The sequence below is a fragment of the Paraphaeosphaeria sporulosa genome (genome assembly GCF_001642045.1).
Source record: "Paraphaeosphaeria sporulosa strain AP3s5-JAC2a unplaced genomic scaffold CC84scaffold_6, whole genome shotgun sequence".
Taxonomy (NCBI): domain Eukaryota; kingdom Fungi; phylum Ascomycota; class Dothideomycetes; order Pleosporales; family Didymosphaeriaceae; genus Paraphaeosphaeria; species Paraphaeosphaeria sporulosa.
Genome location: NW_017253365.1, coordinates 8080 through 27373, shown reverse-complemented (window position 1 = coordinate 27373; position 19294 = coordinate 8080). Strand labels below are relative to the sequence as shown.

The 19294-nt window shown below is 47.8% G+C and overlaps 8 protein-coding genes across 8 annotated transcripts; 5 read left to right on the top strand and 3 right to left on the bottom strand.

Annotated features, from left to right (window-relative positions):
• The first annotated feature begins 138 nt into the window (after positions 1-138).
• CC84DRAFT_1120607 (PTR2-domain-containing protein) lies at positions 139-2416 on the top strand. Its single transcript, XM_018175580.1, has 5 exons — positions 139-236; positions 286-583; positions 645-1911; positions 1968-2170; positions 2217-2416. Exons 1-4 carry the CDS (start codon positions 152-154, stop codon positions 2139-2141), a joined length of 1824 nt encoding a protein of 607 aa, XP_018034653.1. The 5' UTR covers positions 139-151; the 3' UTR covers positions 2142-2170; positions 2217-2416.
• A 506-nt stretch (positions 2417-2922) lies between these two features.
• Positions 2923-4097, top strand: CC84DRAFT_1246202 (uncharacterized protein; the record flags this gene model as incomplete). Its single annotated transcript, XM_018184191.1, has 3 exons — positions 2923-3256; positions 3296-3752; positions 3814-4097. Exons 1-3 carry the CDS (start codon positions 3161-3163, stop codon positions 4095-4097), a joined length of 837 nt encoding a protein of 278 aa, XP_018034652.1. The 5' UTR covers positions 2923-3160.
• Positions 4098-4891: 794 nt separating this feature from the next.
• CC84DRAFT_786713 (uncharacterized protein) lies at positions 4892-6127 on the top strand. The gene has a single exon (XM_018187382.1). The coding sequence runs from the start codon at positions 5188-5190 to the stop codon at positions 5815-5817; it is 630 nt and encodes a 209-aa protein (XP_018034651.1). The 5' UTR covers positions 4892-5187; the 3' UTR covers positions 5818-6127.
• An 18-nt stretch (positions 6128-6145) lies between these two features.
• On the bottom strand, positions 6146-6923 carry CC84DRAFT_1164803 (uncharacterized protein). Its single transcript, XM_018178565.1, has one exon. It carries the CDS (start codon positions 6493-6495, stop codon positions 6178-6180), a length of 318 nt encoding a protein of 105 aa, XP_018034650.1. The 5' UTR covers positions 6496-6923; the 3' UTR covers positions 6146-6177.
• A 578-nt stretch (positions 6924-7501) lies between these two features.
• CC84DRAFT_1217762 (uncharacterized protein) lies at positions 7502-8065 on the bottom strand (the record flags this gene model as incomplete). Its single annotated transcript, XM_018182926.1, has 2 exons — positions 7502-7976; positions 8013-8065. The coding sequence occupies 2 exons, from the start codon at positions 8063-8065 to the stop codon at positions 7502-7504; spliced, it is 528 nt and encodes a 175-aa protein (XP_018034649.1).
• Positions 8066-10689: 2624 nt separating this feature from the next.
• Positions 10690-10914, top strand: CC84DRAFT_1054700 (uncharacterized protein; the record flags this gene model as incomplete). The annotated part of the gene is made up of 1 exon (XM_018173527.1): positions 10690-10914. A coding segment is annotated over one exon (225 nt), but the record flags the coding sequence as incomplete, so codon positions are not given.
• Positions 10915-10983: 69 nt separating this feature from the next.
• On the top strand, positions 10984-11630 carry CC84DRAFT_1259721 (uncharacterized protein; the record flags this gene model as incomplete). The annotated part of the gene is made up of 2 exons (XM_018184935.1): positions 10984-11272; positions 11334-11630. 2 exons carry the CDS (start codon positions 10984-10986, stop codon positions 11600-11602), a joined length of 558 nt encoding a protein of 185 aa, XP_018034647.1. The 3' UTR covers positions 11603-11630.
• Positions 11631-12601: 971 nt separating this feature from the next.
• Positions 12602-15472, bottom strand: CC84DRAFT_1206013 (uncharacterized protein). Its single transcript, XM_018182007.1, has 3 exons — positions 13845-15472; positions 13775-13792; positions 12602-13719 (listed from the first exon to the last, which is right to left on the bottom strand). The coding sequence occupies exons 1-3, from the start codon at positions 15363-15365 to the stop codon at positions 12721-12723; spliced, it is 2538 nt and encodes an 845-aa protein (XP_018034646.1). The 5' UTR covers positions 15366-15472; the 3' UTR covers positions 12602-12720.
• Positions 15473-19294: the final 3822 nt, after the last annotated feature.

Here is a 19294-nt window from a genome sequence, read left to right as displayed (position 1 = left end):
CTATGCCTTGACTGGAGAGGTTTCCGTGCGTGCTGCAGTGCTGGGCGATGTCGTTACCCACTACTCAATGGTGCGTACATGTTCAGATGCGACATTAGGTTGTTGTCAGACTAGTAGGGTTACGTTAAGCTTTGGGCCGAGACATACATATATGAGCGGCTCCGCTCCTGTGCCCAAGCTTGTTCTGATCGATAGGGTTCGGGCACCTGTGTGCTTTTTCCACATGAGCATCATGGGTAGATATTGACTTCTTACACATGGAACGATGGTTTCTGACATGAACAGTGGCTGTACAAGACCCCACTTGCACAGGTGATAAGAAGGACGACCTAGAAGCAGCGTCTGATGCGCCGTTCGAAGAGCACATTGCGCCGACGGAGGAAGAGGCAGGTACATTGAGAAAGGTAGCCGGCAGTATTCCATCTATCGCATACCTCATCTGTTTCGTCGAGGTTGCCGAACGTGCATCATACTATGGTGCCAAAGGGGTCTTCAACAACTACATGCAGTTTCCGCTTCCTGCGGGTGGAAACGGGGCTGGAGCCGTTCCCAGAAACAAGCCCAATGGACACGCCGGAGCGCTGTAAGCCATCTATTTGTGTATACAGAACCGAGATGTGAGACTGACATTTCGTTCCAAACAGTAACCAGGGCCTCCAGTTCGCCTCTGCCATGGGTCTGCTGTTCACGTTCCTCTCATACACCATACCCATTTTTGGCGCGTGGCTCGCTGATGCCAAGATTGGTAGATTCAAAGCTATCGTCTGGGGTGTGATTATCGGCGGTATTTCGCACGTTATCATGATCGGCGGTGCAGCCCCATCACTCCTCAGGGCTGGCAAAGGTCTCGCGCCTTTTATGGTCAGCTTCATATTGCTTGCCATCGGTGCAGGTATTTTCAAACCAAACGTATCGCCTATACTACTCGACCAGTACCAACACCAAAAGCCGTACATTAAGACCCTGACGGGTGGCGAACGAGTCATTGTCGACCCCGAGACCACGATCCAGCGCATCTGTCTTTACTTCTACGCCTTCATCAATGTCGGGGCATTCTTCGCTATCGCTTGTGTCTACACGGAGAAGTATGTCGGATTCTGGGCTGCGTTTTTGCTTCCTGGTATCGTATACTTCCTGCTACCCATCCTCCTAGTCTTCATGAACAAAAGGCTGGTCAAGCAACCACCTTCCGGGTCCGATCTTCCACAGTTCTTCAAGATCATCGGCACAGCTATCAAACATAACAAGTACAGGCTGTGGGGCAAGAACTACTGGGAGGTTGTAAAACCTTCCTCCCTAGCCGCCAAAAATATCACCGTATCCTGGACCGACAAAGACGTGACTGACGTCTACCGTACCCTCGTCGCCTGCCAGATCTTCCTCTACATGCCCGTCTGGTATATGAACGACGGCGGCATCGGCGCCGTCGGCTCCAATCAAGGCGCGGCAATGACTACTAACGGCGCCCCCAACGACCTCCTCGCCAAGCTCAATCCCCTCACCATCCTTATCGTCACGCCTATACTCGGCCACGGCCTCTACCCTCTGCTCCAGCGCTACAACATCAAGTTTGGTCGCATCTCCCGCATCACCACGGGCTTCCTCCTCGCAGCTGTCTCAGGCGTCATCGGCGCTGTTCTGCAGTACCGCGTGTACGAGACCTCGCCCTGCGGCTACGCAGCTTCCACCTGTGATGATGTCAGTCCCATCAGCATCTGGTGGCAGCTGCCAAATGTTAGCCTGGGCGCTATCTCTGAGGTCTTCGTGAATGTTACGGGATATGAGTTGGCGTATGCGCGTGCGCCGCCGCGCATGAAAAGCATTGTCGTTGCCCTGTTTTTGTTCAACACCGCGCTGAGTGTGGCACTGAGCGAGATTCTAATTCCTGCCATCGTGGATCCGCATCTGATTGTAAGCCTTGATTGTTCGCTGTGAACGCAAAGGGACACTGCTGACTGAATATGTAGTGGGTCTGGGCTGGACCTGCCATAGCGCTGTTCATTCAAACTGCGATTTTCTGGTGGAGACACCATCATTTGAATGACGACGAGTTCCTCGTGCATGAGAATGAAGGGGAGATGGTGGCGACGAACACAGCGAGACAGATAAGCCTCGTTGTGGATGCGGAGAGGAAAGCTTGAGAGACTGCGGGTTGAGGAGGATGCTGAAGGTTAGTTCGGTGTTGGGTTGGGTTGCTACATGTTAACATATGGTAGATTATCTAACAGTCTGTCTGCGCTGGCGCTACATTGTAGGGATGAATGTGAAGCACCGCGGTATGCGATATCTCCATATCAGTGGTGAATTCCACTGCAGACGCTGTATTGACACTACAGACCTCACAATTTCTCGAGATCATGGGTTCAGTTTCTCATTCAAGAATTCATGGGCAAGTGCTTCTGTCACAAAAGAAATCCAGTTATGTTTTAAAGTCACACTGCCGGCGCCAGATGGATCGGTTTCCATATGCTGGGCCTCGAGAAGCGCGACCTTCGCACAGCTGCTTTCTTTGAAGTGTTCCACTATGTTATGGCTAATTTGATACCTGTGTAACAATCCGCGCGCCCTAATAATTCGATTATCAAGGAAGCTTGCGTCATTGTGCCAGAATCTGTTTAGTTGTTCATTTAATTTACAACCGGGTTCCTGTGTTTCGTTTCAGCGAACCCCACCAATTAGTGGAGGCACTAATAAGAAACAGGATCCATCTTCCCCCTGATGATCGATTTGCATCATCTAAAGCACCTTGCACGGAAAATCTCCTATTCGTTGTCGTGGATTCTCTGGCATGTAGGTATTACTTCACAAGGATTTCCACGCGGGACCCGTTGCTGCGTAGCTTCGTTTGCGCCTATAGCGATTTCTCCGCGTTGTACTCGCAATTCGCCAAGGCGTTTTCTTCACGAAATGATTTTCCCAAGAGGCGCTTTAATTCCAGCGAAATAACTATGAGAAACGAATCTGTCGTGCCAAGGGCAGAGTGCGGAGATCTCGTCCTTTAACTTGCGGCGGCCGCCAAGTACTTGCCGCTCCTCAGTTGGGCTTAAAAAGATCAGGATACGCAGGCTATTCGTGTGCTTCCCTCATCTCCTTCTTCACCCCGCGGGCGCTTCAAATTTCTCCTCACAGGTAGATAGTGCTGGCACGTCACTGTTCCACAATGAAGACTTTTGCCTTTTCCACTCTCCTCGCAGGCGGAGCCTTCGCTGCTACCATCCCCAACACGGCAGCTCCTATCTGCAGGTTCAAGCGCGACGTCACGGAATTGCCCTTCGAGAGCCGCGACCTCGGGCAGACGACTTGGAACCCACCGTCTAACCTCGTGGTTCCCCTTAAGCAGGTCTGGGATCACGAGATCTCCACCTACAGCAATCCCCTCGGCTTCAAGAACTACGGTTACGACCAAGTCATGGCCGGAAAGGGCAAAATCAACTACTGCGTACGCTGGGACTCGAGCAAGTCCGTTTCGGCGGCCCAACGCACTCAGATCGAAGCCGCTGTCCGCAAACAATTCAACAAATGGATTTCTGTCCTTGCTGGTTTTGAGAAATTTCCGTACAAGACAGTAGACGTGAACGTTGTGGGCTGGGCGGTTCGCGACAAGAATTTGCTCCAGGGCGATACTTCTAGCATCCAGGTGTACACCGATAAGGATGCAGATGGCATTCCGCAGTGCGCCGAGAACTGCGGCCGCTTCTTCCACCAAGACGCGGATTATAGCCGTTGTACTGCGGGCGCTGACCGTCACTATGGTAAGTACCTTATTCTGTTTTCTTTTTAAATATCCTGTACAAGTACTGACCATGCTAATAGACCAATCTCTATGGTTGACTGACGGCTTCGAAGGTGGCGCAGGAGGCGACTGGGGTCAGCGTGCCGGCACCGACTACTTCCTCGGCGCCTTAAACAGCGAGAACATCCACATTATACTCCATGAAATGGGCCACACGTTCGCGCTCGACGATTTCTACGACTGGACTCCCACTGGGGTGACGAATTTCATCATGCTGGCCGGCTCTGCGACAGAAATCACCGAATTCGATGCGTGGATGGCTAGGGATTGGTGGAGAAACCTGAAATCTAGGTACGGGCTATGACTTATAGCATACTTTGAGGCATCACAGGAGCGAGGGAGACCCGCTGCTCTTTGGTCCCATTCTCATTCTATTCGAGTTCTTGTTGCCTTGTATCTGCGTGTCAAACAGCCATACCTTTCTACTATACTCAAGTTAACTTCACAACAAAATCTGTTCATATGCAGGACCACATTATTGAAGCGATCAGTGTACATGTGTCTGCTTCGTTTCGCAATAGCATACAAAGAGGCAGTATTAAGACATGAAAAATGGAACCCACTCCTTTTTAGTACTTCCTTAAGCAAGCACGGCTTGTTGAAAGTCTGCAACTCACACTTACATAGAATGGTATTCTGTAGTTGCCGGAATTTTCACGGGGTTATTGTGACACGACGCGTCCTAACTGTTGCAATGTATAATAGCATTGATCCTACCAAATACAACAAGGAGGTTTGCGGCAATCTAGAACTGGTTCGTGTGCGGATCGAACCGTCCGGGCGGAGTCAGTCGCGTGGTGATTAGGCATCGCTGCAATCGAGCCAGCCACACCCGCCAACATCAGCATTGGGGAGCCGTCAACAATCCCGAGTATCACATTGCACAGTCAGCAAAGAACATGCGTTTCATTTATCTCAAATTTCATTGTTGCTAGAACGTGAAATGGTTTCAAGCTGTGTTTTGCAGATGTCAATTTTCATGGGAACAGCAGTGACCCCGCGCTTATTATTGGCATCGCACCAACTACATTCTCCTTCGATCCGGCCTAAAACTGGGAGGACAGAGTAGTGATTCTCAAAGCGTAGTGCAGCATACGGGAGCATACATGGTTTATGCCTCACAGTATCTCGTTGAGTAAATTCAAGAAGATAGCTGCGAGTCTCATGCAGTTGTTTGTAGTTGCTTGCTGAGATCCTGTGAGACCTCATGCGACCAATTAGGATTTGCCACATGGCATTTTCGGGCACCTGCATGTGTCAAGGCTGGATTGGCATGTGAGCCTAGAGTTGATGAAACCATGTTCATCTTTCCTTCCCCTCTTTCTACATCAACCCACATCTAACATCTCTCCCCCTCTTTCTATCCTCAAACAAAGGTAGCATCATCTTAATTCATGATGTATTCCCCTCCATACATATTTTTCCATAGACAGAAAGGTTACTACTGGAAAGAGGGGACTGACCCTACTTTACAAAATCTTTCTACCCTCAACGATGCACCTGATGATCTCCTCCAATCCGTCGCTATCAACGTATCGCAACCTGACGCTCTTATGACCTGGCTCAAGACAAACAACGCTGCTGTAATCTCTGACCTTACCGTTTTTGTCGACGCGACCGACGCCGCACCTAGTCCTCAGCGATGGTGCGTGCTTTTCGACCAACTTCAACGAGAAGCAACCAACATCCAAAATTTGAGTGTCTACTGGGATTCAGAGGGTCCAATACATACTGGGCTAGGGAAAAGCGTCGTTTTTATACGCGGGCTGGCACAACTTAAGGTGAAGAGATCGTTAGAGATCGGTGGGTTTTATGCCATGCATTGGCCGAGATACTTGGAAGAGAAGATGGCTTTGAAGCCAGTTGATAAAAACATTTTTCCAGGAAGCCCATGGGTAGGCATGTTGAAGAAGTATCAGAGAGGGACCGAGAGCCGGAATCCTTGGGTTAACACTGAGGATGGATGGTGGGACGTCCCGAGACGCATGGACTTCACCGATCTCCTCAAATCTTTACATTCTTGATTTCCCCGTGCTGGCGATTCTGCTATTTCATTTCTCCATGTAGTCGGCTAAGGATTCGCCCATACGCTCTTTAATTGCTTTCGTGCTAGGCGTGTATTTTCTCTTCACGACTGCTAAGTTCGATTTCAAGTATTTTCCTTCTGCTGATGCACCCCTCTTCGTCCTTAGCGATCTTATGGGGCTCAGTGTCCGATATCTTGTGAATGAAATGCGCCGATACCGTCACATGATGATCTGACCAATGTAACGTTAGTTAGCATGGTAGCATCTTGAACTGGCCTTAGCCTCTACGTTGTTCAGCCTTCATCCTCCATGTAAGGTAACTTAGCATTGACATTTATCTTCAGACTATAACACTTTCTAGTACATATTTGCTATTGGTGCCTTCAGCGGCATTTCTCTGGCTTCCAGTGCCTTGCCTTCGTTCACTTTCGCGATTTTGCGCTTCGGTACCGTTGGACCAGCCTCAGTATCCTGCGGATTGGCCTCTGCTTCCAGCGCAGTATTCTTACGCTTCCGGCCACGTTTCCCCTTGCCGGCCTCTTTAGCAGCATCTTTCTCAGCACGCTTCGCCCGTAGTTCTTGGACATCCTCATAACTCAGCACTCTGCCGGACCCCTTCGCCAACACATCTGACTTGGTTGATCGTCGAGGCTTAGCCTCATTATTGATTCCCATTAAAAGTCGAATGTGGTTCTGCTGAAGAGCACCTTTTACAAAGGATTACTGGGCTGCTTTAGCGAATTTCAGTAAGTGTCGCTGTAGGCTTTGTTTGCTTATTTCGTCAAAAGCATAAGCGTCGCGTCGCTTTGGAGGATTAGATTTTGCAGCGACATAAGGCCTTCTTCTGTTACTGGTGTCACATGCGTTTGCGGCACTGCGTCTTGTAACGCTCGTCGACACGGTGCCGCATTTGTCAAAATTGTTAGTTCCACGGGGGGTTTCGGCACAGTCCTCAGTACTCTAACCCAGGGCGCCAATTGGAGTCAGGGCTGAGTCCATTTTCAAGATAGGGTTTATTAGGAATAGTGTCAGAGGTATGGGGTGAACAGTGTAGCCTTGACTTCAACAGTGGAGAGATAGTAGCATTTAGATGTAGGATAGACGAATCGCTGACGGGCTCTACCCGCCAGCTCCTAGTGCTATATAGTCCAAGTCACATGACCTTAGGGTGAGCCGCCTGGTCCATGGTGGGGGAGGTCTGACAAATAGAATATCCGCGCTAGCCCGATCTCAGTGCGTATCTTTTATCATTTAGGCTTCTTCTAATTGTCACGGTAACCCCAGGCTATTGATGGCTGATTGAATAGTGAGCTCACGGGCATCCATTTTAATGTGTGTTGGGGGGAGATATGGCGTGTTCTGTGCAGGTGTGGCGTTTTGCCAAGGTGTTCCGAAACCCGAGGTGTTCGGTACCGGTATCCATATGCACTAGCTTATACCTCCTCCTAACTTTCATGTCCTTGGCGAATGGCTTAAATTGTTGGTCTAGGAGTATAATAAGCCGGTGCCCCGCGCCACGCGCGAGCGGATCCTAACACTCGCCTACCAATGCTAATATTGAACCCCGCCTTACAATTGGCCCCGTCGATGAAGTTTTCCCCTCCCTTACTATCTTACGCAGACCTATCTCAAACTCCCTTCTTACCTTTAGAACCTGTTCAATATGCTTCAACTGTAGACTTTAGCCCTTAAAACGGGCGAGTGTCTGCGCCGTGTTAATCATATTTGATATCTCTCTTCCATTCAGCTCCGTCTGAATGAAAACGTCAATAGCTTCTTCTACGTCAGGTTTCAGCTCGTGGCCTGTAGCCACCTCCAGGAACTTTGTCCAGAGCGTGCGGCGCATCTCAACCTTAGGTGGTTTATAACCTAGGGCGAGATGAATATGACTCTTCATAGCCTCGTCGAAAACCTCTATGCGGTTCATGGTGAGAAAAATAATACCGCTGAAGTATTTAAGGTGCCGAAGAAACACAGCGACGAGGGCGTTGTGCTCTAAGGCGCCGGCGACGTCGTGGTGACGCTGCTTGAGGAAGACGTCAGCTTCATCGAGCAATACGACCGACTTCCAAATGGTCGCGTACTGCAGCACTCTGGTGAGTTGGTACTCAAAGTACCAGGCCTGGTTCTCCTTGTTCAGCTCCGCCAGGCTCGTGCTAAGGAGTGCGCGGCCCGGCCATTAGAATGCATACGAATTTTGGACTGCTATCTCATCGGTGGTGTGCTTACGTGCCCCTCTTTCCATGGTTGACCTAGGGTGCCGCCAGGGTGTGTTGATAGTCTGCTGGCTGCAAACGGAAGTTGCTTTCGTCACATGCGAGCACCAAATTCAAGCAATCGACAGATGGAATGACTATCAATAAATTCAGACCATTTTCTTTCAACTCTCATCTGACAATCTTGCTTAAGCCTTGGCTAGGTCAATAGTCTTGTGATGCGACGATGGTCTCTATTATCGACTGATAGTCACTCCACAAAGCTCCTGAACAACCACACAATACAATGAGACCGAGATATATACCCCAATTATCTCCTAGGGGTTCCTTTCTTCTATCACCCGAATCTATGTTTAGATCAATTCGTGCCCAGATATTTGCACAGATTAGATGAAGCACGCCTTTCGATAAAAGTTCCTCAATCCAAGCTCTGGATGTATGGAGTCAACAACAAGATTTAGGTCTTTACAGGTCCATTACCATGTCTCTATACTTACATTTGCTTAGAACGATCAAATAAGCACATTCCCACCAGTATTACGCGACATATCCGAATCGGCTATCCCTACATGGACCCGGGACAATGGAAGTTGTCCACCAGCAGCAATTGTTGGATTGAGGCTCCTGATTTGCTCCAGACCTCGCGGGGAGGTCTACAACCTTACTATCCCAATCACCTAACAGTCTCACGAAGCTATGGAGCGGTGGTTCAGTTTGCATCCTTCCATTATGCCAGCATTCTTTAACCTTAATGGAGCATGTGCAATATATCCGATAAGGGGCTCCACATCACACAATATGATGGATGACTTAAATGGACTCCGTGAGTTCTACCGAATTTTCGATTTGCGTACAAAACTAATATCATAACAGCGATTATCATCAAAGCAACGGAGAAGATTCAGTCAGGCACGTGGGCACTGTCTCTTCATTATAACCTTAGAACATGTGTTACCCAGGGTTTCTTATTATGTGAGCACCTTCTAGAAGGACAATGGGAACGATACATAATCCAGAATCAGATTCAAGAGATCATTCGAGAATCTATCCAAAGCAGCGGACGAACTTATCTCCATCCTTTATATCTACCTACCCTTTTGCTTTCTACACAGGGCGACAGATTATAATGTTCAGTCTATCGAGCGTGATGTAGTTTGCTAGAAGAAGCCATGGGCGTTACGAGGATTGGCATATTGGCCCGAAGGTCACCATGCAGCATCCTGAATAGTAAAAGCGTGCGCAAGGCCCAGAATGATTTTTTTTTCTTTACTTGTGGGGTTGAGCACATGTTTAACAGAAATATCATTTATGATTCGGGTATCCGAATGGCAAAGGGATTGCCTCAATTGCATCAATAAAGGAAATCATCAGCTTTCCCAGACCACCAGGATAGACGAAGCATCGGCCTACATGGGCAAGATCATCCAATACCTTGAGTCTGCAGTCCAAAACCTTACTAATTTCAACGAAAACCACCGCTGTCGTATTCAACAGCAGTTAAATACAGTAAGGAATACCCATTCTCTAGTGATTTACAGTTTGAAACCTAATGGCATACACTAGATGCAGATATATACCAGTCAAATTGACAACTCCCTAAATGCGCAGCTAGCTGAGTCCTCTAGACACGACGCCATATCAATGAAAACTCTTTCGGTTATTACCACAATCTTTCTCCCCGCAACTTTCGTTGCAACAATGTTCAGCATTTCAACATTCAACTAGCTGGCTAGCGAACCAGATAGCAGGGTGGTCTCAAATCGATACTAGATTTATTGGGTAACAACAGTCTTGTTAGAAAACCCCTATTTTTGTTATCTAGTACTTGTGGCAAAGACGCAAGCACAAGCGGTACTATGAGAAGGTTTGGGAAGGAAATATTGAGTTTACAAACCCAAGTAATTCTTCCAGGGGATAAGTTTCAGAACCTAGTTATAAGATATATGCTAGAAAAGACTTAGCCCAGAATCTCTCTTTTGGCTAATTAGCACTTACTGAAATAAGATTAGGTGGTAAGTAGGAGGGGAACGTAACTTTCTACCGCCTCCCCCTATCCCAGGGCGGCAACTGGAGTCAGTACTAAGTCCAGTGTTCCTAGTAATAGAATATTCACATTTCGTTGCGTATTTTATAGCACGTAGCCCAGCTCCAGTAAGTTATTTGCCGGTCCAGTTACATTCCAGCAGGCCAATCCATCCAAAATTTGGGCTGGAGATTCAGCGCGTCGAGCTGCACCGCCCATCCATTTTGCAGCCACAGATTCCGTGTGGTTACAGGTGTTAGGGTTGCGCGTTAGGGTAGGGTAAGGTTGGTGAGGCAGCGATCAGACATCGAAGGCGACTCCGCCATAGGGATCAACATCCAGCACGAGCAACGACGCGTCACGTCGCGTGTCAGATTCCACGGTACAAAAAGACATATTGCGTTAGAAATCGATAGTAGGATATATATATTATTACCAGTATAACCATTCATCCATACTTCAACCAATATAGCAGCCCCCCAACCCATAACCCGTATCACAGCCAGCAGAGTGACCCGTTAACCATTACGCGATATTGAGCAATCCAGCATCCATAACCCGTAACCCGTAACTCACCACCGCAGCAGCATTAACATTACCAGCATGGCCGAGAGCAGCGTTGCAGGCTAGCATTTCAAGCATTTGCCCGAGTATTCGTTGGCGATATGTAGAGAGTGCAGGCACGGTGTTTTACCCAGCCAGGTGCCACATCATTTACAGCGGCATCACCGGGTTCACCGTAAGGAAGCCGACTCCATAGCGGAAGAGGTGGGTAGGTGGGCCGGCTTGATCCAGTATGCGAGCCAGCTCGAGGTGCCCTGTGAGGCCGTCGATCCCACCGGCCAGTTACCTGTGTACACAGACGGGCTCATGTGCCAGTTGGAGCTGGAGAGGTGCCACCAAGTGTATCAGAGTGAAGAAGCGATGAGGAAGCATTGGCAGAAAGCGCACCATTGGTCGCCAGCCACCAGAGGGGGTCATCCCAGCCAAGCTGAGCAGAAACGCATAGCACTACGCAGCAAGCAGAGACATAGGCACGTGCATTACCAGCGACTGTTTGTCCAGGGCATCGGGTCACAGTATTCCGAGGTCCACCGGCCCGAATCCACCCCCGAACCCATGGACAGCGACACGGCGTGGGCGCGGGTCGTCAGAAACATGGACCAGGCATGGGCTAGGGTGAAGAAGCGGGCCGAGACGACGATCCAGAACGGTGCGCGGGACGAGGTTGAACCCGTGGTTGGAGCGGACAGGATGGATGCCGTATTTGGTAGGCATGGAGCGACCCGAGTTGTTGGCGAGCGTAGAGGCGCCCGAAGCCGAAGAAGAGCCCGTAGCAGCCGCAATGTGGGAAGCCATGGATGGATTAGTGCAGGTCAGCCAGGCGTTGGAAGGGCGCCAACCAGTACCCCCCATATTATCGGCCGTCATCAAGGTCGCCCGGTTCATGATCGTGCAGCAGGCATTGGAGTTATCGGAGCTATTTAAGGACGACGTCGACGGCAACAGCACATACAAGAGCGACAGCAAGAGCACCCCATAGCAACGCCAGCCAAGAGGCTGTTTGCAGCACGTCTAGCAGATAATGGACAAGTTCATGGTCCACGGCAACTAACGTTAACACTCACTTGTTTAGTATATATGGGAGTGCAACAGCATATTTCTCCTTAGATTAGGCTCACTCAAGCTTAAGAAAGTCAACAGCTAAACGCGCTGCTCTAACAACTACTAGTCTATACAGGTAAACCGCAACGAGCATTACTAAGGAGCATCTCCCCATCCTCGTTGCTTTATTTAACCCCAATACGCCTAAAGATTATAATGGATTTATTACAATCACAAAGGATTCTTGCAGGCCAACCAAGGAAGACGGCACGATAAGGGATAATACTGATTTTAAGAAGGCCAGCATTATCCATTAGCAAGGACAAAGACTGACGTCACATGATGAGGGCCAGCAGCATATGGGTCCCGACTTAATGCACGGTAAACGTAAGCAGCATTAAATAAATAGCATTCGTGGAATTATTGGGTCTCCACTTACTGCTTTGCGGTAGCATAGCAGCTGAGTAACCTCCAGTGGCATTAACCACACCATCATTATCTAGACATCCGTGCGTATCACCTAGTGCATTGCTCCATAATAGTAGTTTAGCCACGGTAACCGAATAATGCGGAAGCCTACCAGTGTCATAGTTCGGCTAAGACAGCGATCTGACGTTCTGAGGCGGACTACGGCATAGCCGGTAGCTCATTCATTGGCAGTAATCCATTGAGCTAATCCAGTTAGAGAGATCCTTGACTTCACAGCATTTTAGCACGATGTGTAGTAAGCATCTTGACCTTACTTTGACAGAAGCCCTGTTCCCGTAACCAAAGTGAGGTGGCTGGCTCCCGAGGTAGGACAAGGAGACTGCCGATGAGAGCAAGAGAGAACACAAGAACATAAAGAACTTCCAAGACACACGACGCGACAACACAGGGACAATCAATCAATTTCATCAAATCCATTATTCAAAATTCATCAGAATTCGGACAATACGTGACATCTGACACAAGGGTACCGAGAATACAAACATACCTATCGACTTAGCATGGTAGTCGCTCTTCCTCTAGTTCCTCGCTCGCAACACCGCGGTGCTTCTTTATCGAGACAGCGGCTTAAGTGGAAGCCATTCCGGCCATGGCGGTAGTGATAGTCACCCCGTTTGCGTCTTCCACTTCGACCTCGATCTCCATGCCGTACTTCTCGCGAAGAATCTTGATCTCCAGTCCGCCTGCACCGCTGTCTATCATACCTTCGAGAGCCTCTGACGCCTTCATCAGCAGCTTGGAACTGACAATATCTTCCTTCTTTGGCAGCAGAAGCGCGCCGAGCTTCTTCGTTTTGACGGCTGTCATGAAGATATACCCAACTACGAAGGGGAGTTGATTCTCGGTCTCAAGATATCCAGGGCCGTAGATACGCCGGAGGTCATCAGCAACATTGTCCTTGATGGCGCGAAGAAGTCGCCAAGCTTGACGGTGCAGACGGAAATGATCAAAGGTCAATGCCAGATCTTCGGAGGCCAGTGATTGACAGATCATTGTGAGAGCCTCCGGTGTTGTGTGTCGCTTTCCATGACGTTTGTGGCCATCGACGACCTCCGGATGAAGTTCGTAGTCGATCTCAAGCACCTTCGCCAACACTTTCTCCGGGTCCGACACCGTCTTGCTTTCGAAATTTGAATATCCGAAACGTAGCTCATATGCAACCGGAATTGCGTCCTTTAATTTGAGTTCACCGCGCGGACCCTTATTTGACACGATTGGACGTGAATGCTTCCGCTTACCGCCTTGGGCAAAGTTCTGTGCCGAGTAGCCCATGGACAGGGCAAAGCGTTGGAAGTAGTCGTCCATATTTTTGGGCCTATCGCCAACAAACATCGCAGGCTCGCCGTGAATCATTATAGCCAGATCCATGTCCTGCCACGACTTCGTGAGAAACTTTTCCTGTCTAATAGCATTGTAGATCTGGGCTGTGAACTTTGCAGAACCCCAGGCGTTGAGAAGAGCGAGACCCATTTCCTGCATGTCGAGCTTTATACCAAACATTAAGGAACCGCAAAGCCAGGGGTGAGCTTTGAAGAATGCGTACGAAGGTGGCAGTTGATCAAGAGGCTATGGAACGTCAGCTAAAATTCACCCAAAGCCGGGAGCGCGGAATCTGTCTTACTATGCCCAGTGCAGTCAACTGTTTCGAAGTCAGCATTCCAGCGTGTTTATGAGCTAGTAGAGAGACATACATTCTTCGCTTTCAGTTCACCATAAGTGTCCTTCAGCAGCCAACGCTCCATGACTTCCGAGATCATCCTCAGAGGCTGGTCGTTCTCTCGTGGCCAGTTTTCGACACGTAAATTTGCGTGGAACTCGAAGTTCTGGTTCAAAGATCCTTTACAGGCCATGACATAGATCTTTAAGTCGACGGCACCCATTGCTGACTGGCCCCTAAGGCACTGCTGTATGTCCAAATGGATCTGAGCGGCGAAATCCAATGCCATCGTATGACGATCCTGGCTCTTAAGAAGGGCCACGGCCTTTGTAAACTCGTCAGTTGCCTTCAGCTGACCCGCCTTATTAGCTTGGTGAAAGAACACGATGTCCGAAAGAAGTTCTAGAAGGAGGACTTTGTCTTCATCCGATTTCTCCCCGCCTGTCATGCTCGCTCGGTCCTTTGCCGGATCAAACACTCCGTAAAACCCGGGCTTGTACAATGGCAAATCATTGACTTTGAGGACCCTTCTAAAAGCGTCTACCAGACTATGTGTACTGACGAGACTGGTTTCTGCAAGTTCATACAAGGTGAAGTTAATGGGATCGTCGTGTCTCAGACGTGCTGATGGATCTTGACCTTGAAGAACGCATTGGACCGCGAAGAATTTTCCTCTCGCATTCACGGTACTAGACTCGGACGGATGGTCCGTCATGAACTGCTCCTCCAACTCTTGTATTATCTTGATACCGACATCTGTGGTGATAGCGGCTGCAGTGAGAGTCACAGCACGCTGGGAATACGACCTCCACGCATGCCGAATCGCGTTTCGGATTCTGGAGCAGTCCTGAAGCATAGCAGCAGTTGCAAGATAAAGTTCAAGTGGGTCGTCGGAAGGTTCAACTATATACATAGCAGTTGCTTTATCGCTCTTGGTGGCGGGTGCAATGTCCGGGGCATTGAGGAAGCCTTCAGAGGGTTCTTCGACCGTCAAAGCTGCGAACATGTTGTCGAGGCGAACCTCAACATCCTCCGTTGGATCACTGCTTGGAGTGGTTTGGCCTTGTGGCGGAGTAGGTCCTGTTTGGCGACGGGATTTGAGAACATCCCTCACTTTCTCCAAGACTCCCAAAAAGTACGCATGTCCGTCGTCAATCCCGTTAGTGGCGGTTTGCTGCTGAGCATGGTAGTCGTTGTGACCTTGTCGTAGGCTAATTGCTCTTTCTATTGTTTCCCAGACTGGCGTGGGAACTTTTACATCTAGTTTGGGTGCCAGAAATTCTGCCAACGTAATGAAGTCCTTGACGGCGATGGTATATTTCGGCGCGAATGTCGATGGTTTCAGCGAAGTATCGGTGCTACTAGTCTGTTTTCCCTCCTTCCGTGCCTTTCCTTTCAAGCGTTTACTCTTTTGTTGGGCTGAGATTTTGGAGTTACCTGTGAGTATATCAGATGAGAATCCAAATCGCCTGGCTGTCGTAGCAAGCCATGTCGCAATGTCGTCGGTATCTTGCTTATATCGATGATAAGTATCCGCTAGGAGTGATGGAAGCATCCTCAGCGGGTGGAACAAGGTCTAAGATGAAGAATGCGGCTACAAGCTCGAAGTATTTTACAGGATCGCAGAAATGAAGGGGTGAAGGGGGTTATTATGAGGGGGATTGCTGCACAGAGAGTCAGATCAAACATTTGGAGTTTGCCTTCGGCCTTACCAAGCCGCTAGATTCGCTTAGGCATCCAATCAGAATCGGGTTAGTATTTATAGAATTAGACGTGTCAGATTTGCGCTGTCCGGTGTATTAGATGGAAAGCTACCTTGATATTCCAAGGTCCTGGGCAGCGCATGTGAAAGACTCATTTGACAGTCTTAGCGAGGAAAAAACACATGCACAGAATAATTAAGGCAATCATTATAATTGCATTCATTGATTCTTGACCTAAAGAGGTTAAATCTGACAATAACACTCCACCAAAAAATCCTATAATAATAATGACTACAATATGTGGCTCGATAGCCTCGTTTCTTGTAGAACTGTGATGGTGTTGGGGTGCGAATTACGCGAACCCGTGCATCACGCGCATGGCCACGTTATGTTCCCGCAGTGGATCCGTATGCTGTTGATTACGGGCCGGATGCTGCTGATTACGGATTGTAACGATTCGACGACTCCTACGGAGGTGCATTTCAAAAGTTCTTGCCTCCCCCCGGCACCTTGGCGGACAGGGGTTCTCAGCCGTAAACTCAATGGGGTAATTGACTCCGAGTATACGTATCCTCAACTTTTGGAGGGTTTTTTAAAGGGTTTTTAGTTCAAATTCAATCAGTTCAAATTCAATCAATTCAAATCCAATCAATTACTCAACCATGCCTCAATATGATATTGCTACTCGTGCCTTTATTGTCTGTTTAAAAGCTATAGGCACTACAAATGCAGAGATCAATCATATTACTCATGTTCCTATACGGTCAATTCGATCAATCTATTCACGGGCAATTGAACGAGGTTTTGATCCAGATGAAAGGCCTTTGCAAGTTCAAAATAGCTATCTTGAAGATGCTCCACGATCTGGCAGGCCAATAAAACAACCTAATATCTCTAAAAGTGTGATTAACTCTGTACGCACTGATCGCTATGGGCGAGAGAAATCTTGTACTGATCTTGCTGGGGACCTTAGTCAAAAGGGAGTGAATGTATCATCTATAATAGTTTGGCGGGTTCTCAAGATTGCAGGATTCAAGAAGACAAAACCAACGAGGAAGCCTGGACTGACGAAGAAGATGAGGGCAGAGAGGCTAAACTGGTGTCTTTAACATAAAGATTGGACTATTGAGGACTGGAAGAATGTGATCTGGTCTGATGAAACCTCTGTTGTTTTACTCCATAGACGCGGAGGCTATCAAGTTTAGCGCAAAGTAGATGAAGCCTTTGTAAGAAGCTGTATTCGAGAGAGGTGGAAAGGCTACTCTGAGTTCATGTTTTGGGGCTGCTTTTCATATGATGAGAAGGGACCTTGTCATTGCTGGCTACCAGAGACAAAGGCAGAGAAAGAGGAGGCTATAAAGGAGATTGAGAGATTGAATCAAGAACTTGAACCTATCATGAAAGAGAAATGGGAGATAGAAAATGGCATGCGGCGTCTATCTCTACGTACCCAACCTGGGCGGTAACCTTAATGGAAATGGACTAAAAGGAATGGCAAGTTATCACGAGGATCTGGATCTGGAATTGATTGGTATCGTTACCAATCTAAAATCCTACTCCCAAAGCTCTTCCCCTTCGCAAAATCTTGTTAAAAGAAAAGGCCAGCAATAATAGTCTAAGAAGATAAGGCTCTTTTACATAGTCACTATGCACAAAGCTATATCTATAGCCTATAAGAGATAGAGAGGCTTCTTTGGTGTGGGAACTCACCAGATCTTAATGCAATTGAGCCTTGTTGGTTTTGGATGAAAAGAGAAACTACAAAGAAAGGAGCTCCAAAGTCTAGGGCTGAGGCAATTTATGTATGGGAGAAGTGTTGGAAGGATCTACCTCAGGATAAGATTCAGGCTTGGATTGAGCGCATCCCAATTCATATTCAAAAGATCATTGAGCTAGAAGGAGGTAATGAGTACAAGGAGGGCAGAGATCGTTCATGGAGATAGATTCATAGATCCCCTATCAAACACCCTGTCAAACCCCTGTCAAAAACGGAGTCAATTACCCCATTTAGTTTACGGCTGAGAACCCCTGTCCGCCAAGGTGCCGGGGGGAGGCAAGAACTTTTGAAATGCACCTCCGTACTAGCTTGCATAATGCCCGGGCATTAATGCGCAAGCTGTGGCAATTGTGGCAGTTCAATTTTGGTAAGCGAGCTGACCAGGCAAGCGAGCTGGCCACCCCACCAGACTTTAATGCCTCTATAGTAATATATCTCAACAATACAATGAGATAATAGAATACAATTACTATGCTAGATTAAGCTGCATCACTAGTATCCTTCTTACATGTTCGCGAGTTATGGCCAGTCTCCCTACAGCGCCTACAGCGCGCGGAAGCCTGCCGACTAGTACCTGATCGCGCCTTACCTTGACGCGTTTCCGCCTTAAGCTGCTGCTCAACCTCCCCTTGAGCAATAATTTCCTCCCTCTACCTTTGTTAGGGTGCCTCGCTGCTGGATTCGCTTCTTCTTGTGATTTCTATGCGTTATAGCAGCTTTATTTGCCTTTATTTGCCTTGTAATCCGTTCACGTATTAGCGTGGCGGAATACACCATCATATTAGCACCTTTCTTAAGCTGATTAAGTGCTGTTATCAGATAATCGCGTGATGAGAATCGTCAAGTATCTGATGAAAAAGTGATGATTGATTAATTGAAGTGTGTCATCACGTTTCTATAGATGTTCTTGTTTTCTTGTTGAATGCCTTCCAAGCAAGGGTGAAACCGTTTTAGGAATAGGTACAGGTGCGCCAGCCACCACGTAGATAAGAGTAAGATTTGTCAGATATAAGGGCGTGTTCTGAGTATCTCAATGTTGTTATCAGATGGCTGGGGCGGAGGCCGGAGGCAGGATATCGAGACTTGGCCGAAACAGGGCTAGGATAGGTTATCTGCCAAGACCCACACAAAAGGGCGCCCTAGATAGAACCTCGGCCAACACACCAAACAATGAACCCATCTCATCTCCAGATCACCGATATTCATTAAATCACTGTGTGAATCTAACAAGATTATTACTCTCTATATGCCTACTTGTTCATCGCACCTACTCCAGCCACTTAATATGGGCTATTTCTCGCCGTTAAAGCGGGCATATGGCAATTAAATTTCTGGCTTAGTACGCAACTATATCAACCATATTAATAAAACCACTTTCCTACCAGCGTTTAAAGCAGCATTTAAGCGCTCTATTATAGAGAGTAATATTAAGGCAAGCTTCTAAAGTGCTGGCGTAGTCCTATATAACCTAGATATAGTACTCTTAAAGCTTAATATACGACTATATACACCTACACCAGATCTACTAGAGGCCACCATATAGGAAGCTAAAACACTAAGCAACGCGCATAAGCTAGAGGTATAATTAACCTTAATTTATAATTAAGTTTAAAGGTATAAGAGCTCATTACCTATATCTATAATTATAGCACTTAATTAGCTTAAGAAGGGAGCTTAAGTAATAGCCCACTTAGCTACCTTATAAGAAAGCCGAATTGCCAACCTTAAGAGAGCCAATAAAGTAGCCATAAAGCGCAGACAGCGCAAAAGAAAGCGGATCTAGAAGTAAGGGACCTTAACTTAAGTAGATGGAGAGGAATTGATTACTTAAAGACGCGTTAATAAGTAGCTAGGAGAGGAGATATATAAGAGTAATGCGCGCGCGCGTATAAGTGGGTAGAGTAAGAGGTACTATAGATGCTATAGTAAGGCTAGCTATAACTCTCATACGTGCCAGAAAGATGTGTAAGATGCAATATAATATAGGAGCTATCTATCTATTAT

What these genes read in the sequence shown, in the direction of transcription:
- CC84DRAFT_1164803 (XM_018178565.1), bottom strand. Translation starts at nt 6,495, where the DNA reads ATGGGAATCAATAATGAGGCTAAGCCTCGACGATCAACCAAGTCAGAT.
- CC84DRAFT_786713 (XM_018187382.1), top strand. Translation starts at nt 5,188, where the DNA reads ATGATGTATTCCCCTCCATACATATTTTTCCATAGACAGAAAGGTTAC.
- CC84DRAFT_1120607 (XM_018175580.1), top strand. Translation starts at nt 152, where the DNA reads ATGAGCGGCTCCGCTCCTGTGCCCAAGCTTGTTCTGATCGATAGGGTT. An exon ending in AATGGACACGCCGGAGCGCT is followed by an intron (nt 584 to 644) that starts GTAAGCCATCTA and finishes CGTTCCAAACAG; the next exon opens with TAACCAGGGCCTCCAGTTCG. An exon ending in TCGTGGATCCGCATCTGATT is followed by an intron (nt 1,912 to 1,967) that starts GTAAGCCTTGAT and finishes CTGAATATGTAG; the next exon opens with TGGGTCTGGGCTGGACCTGC.
- CC84DRAFT_1206013 (XM_018182007.1), bottom strand. Translation starts at nt 15,365, where the DNA reads ATGCTTCCATCACTCCTAGCGGATACTTATCATCGATATAAGCAAGAT.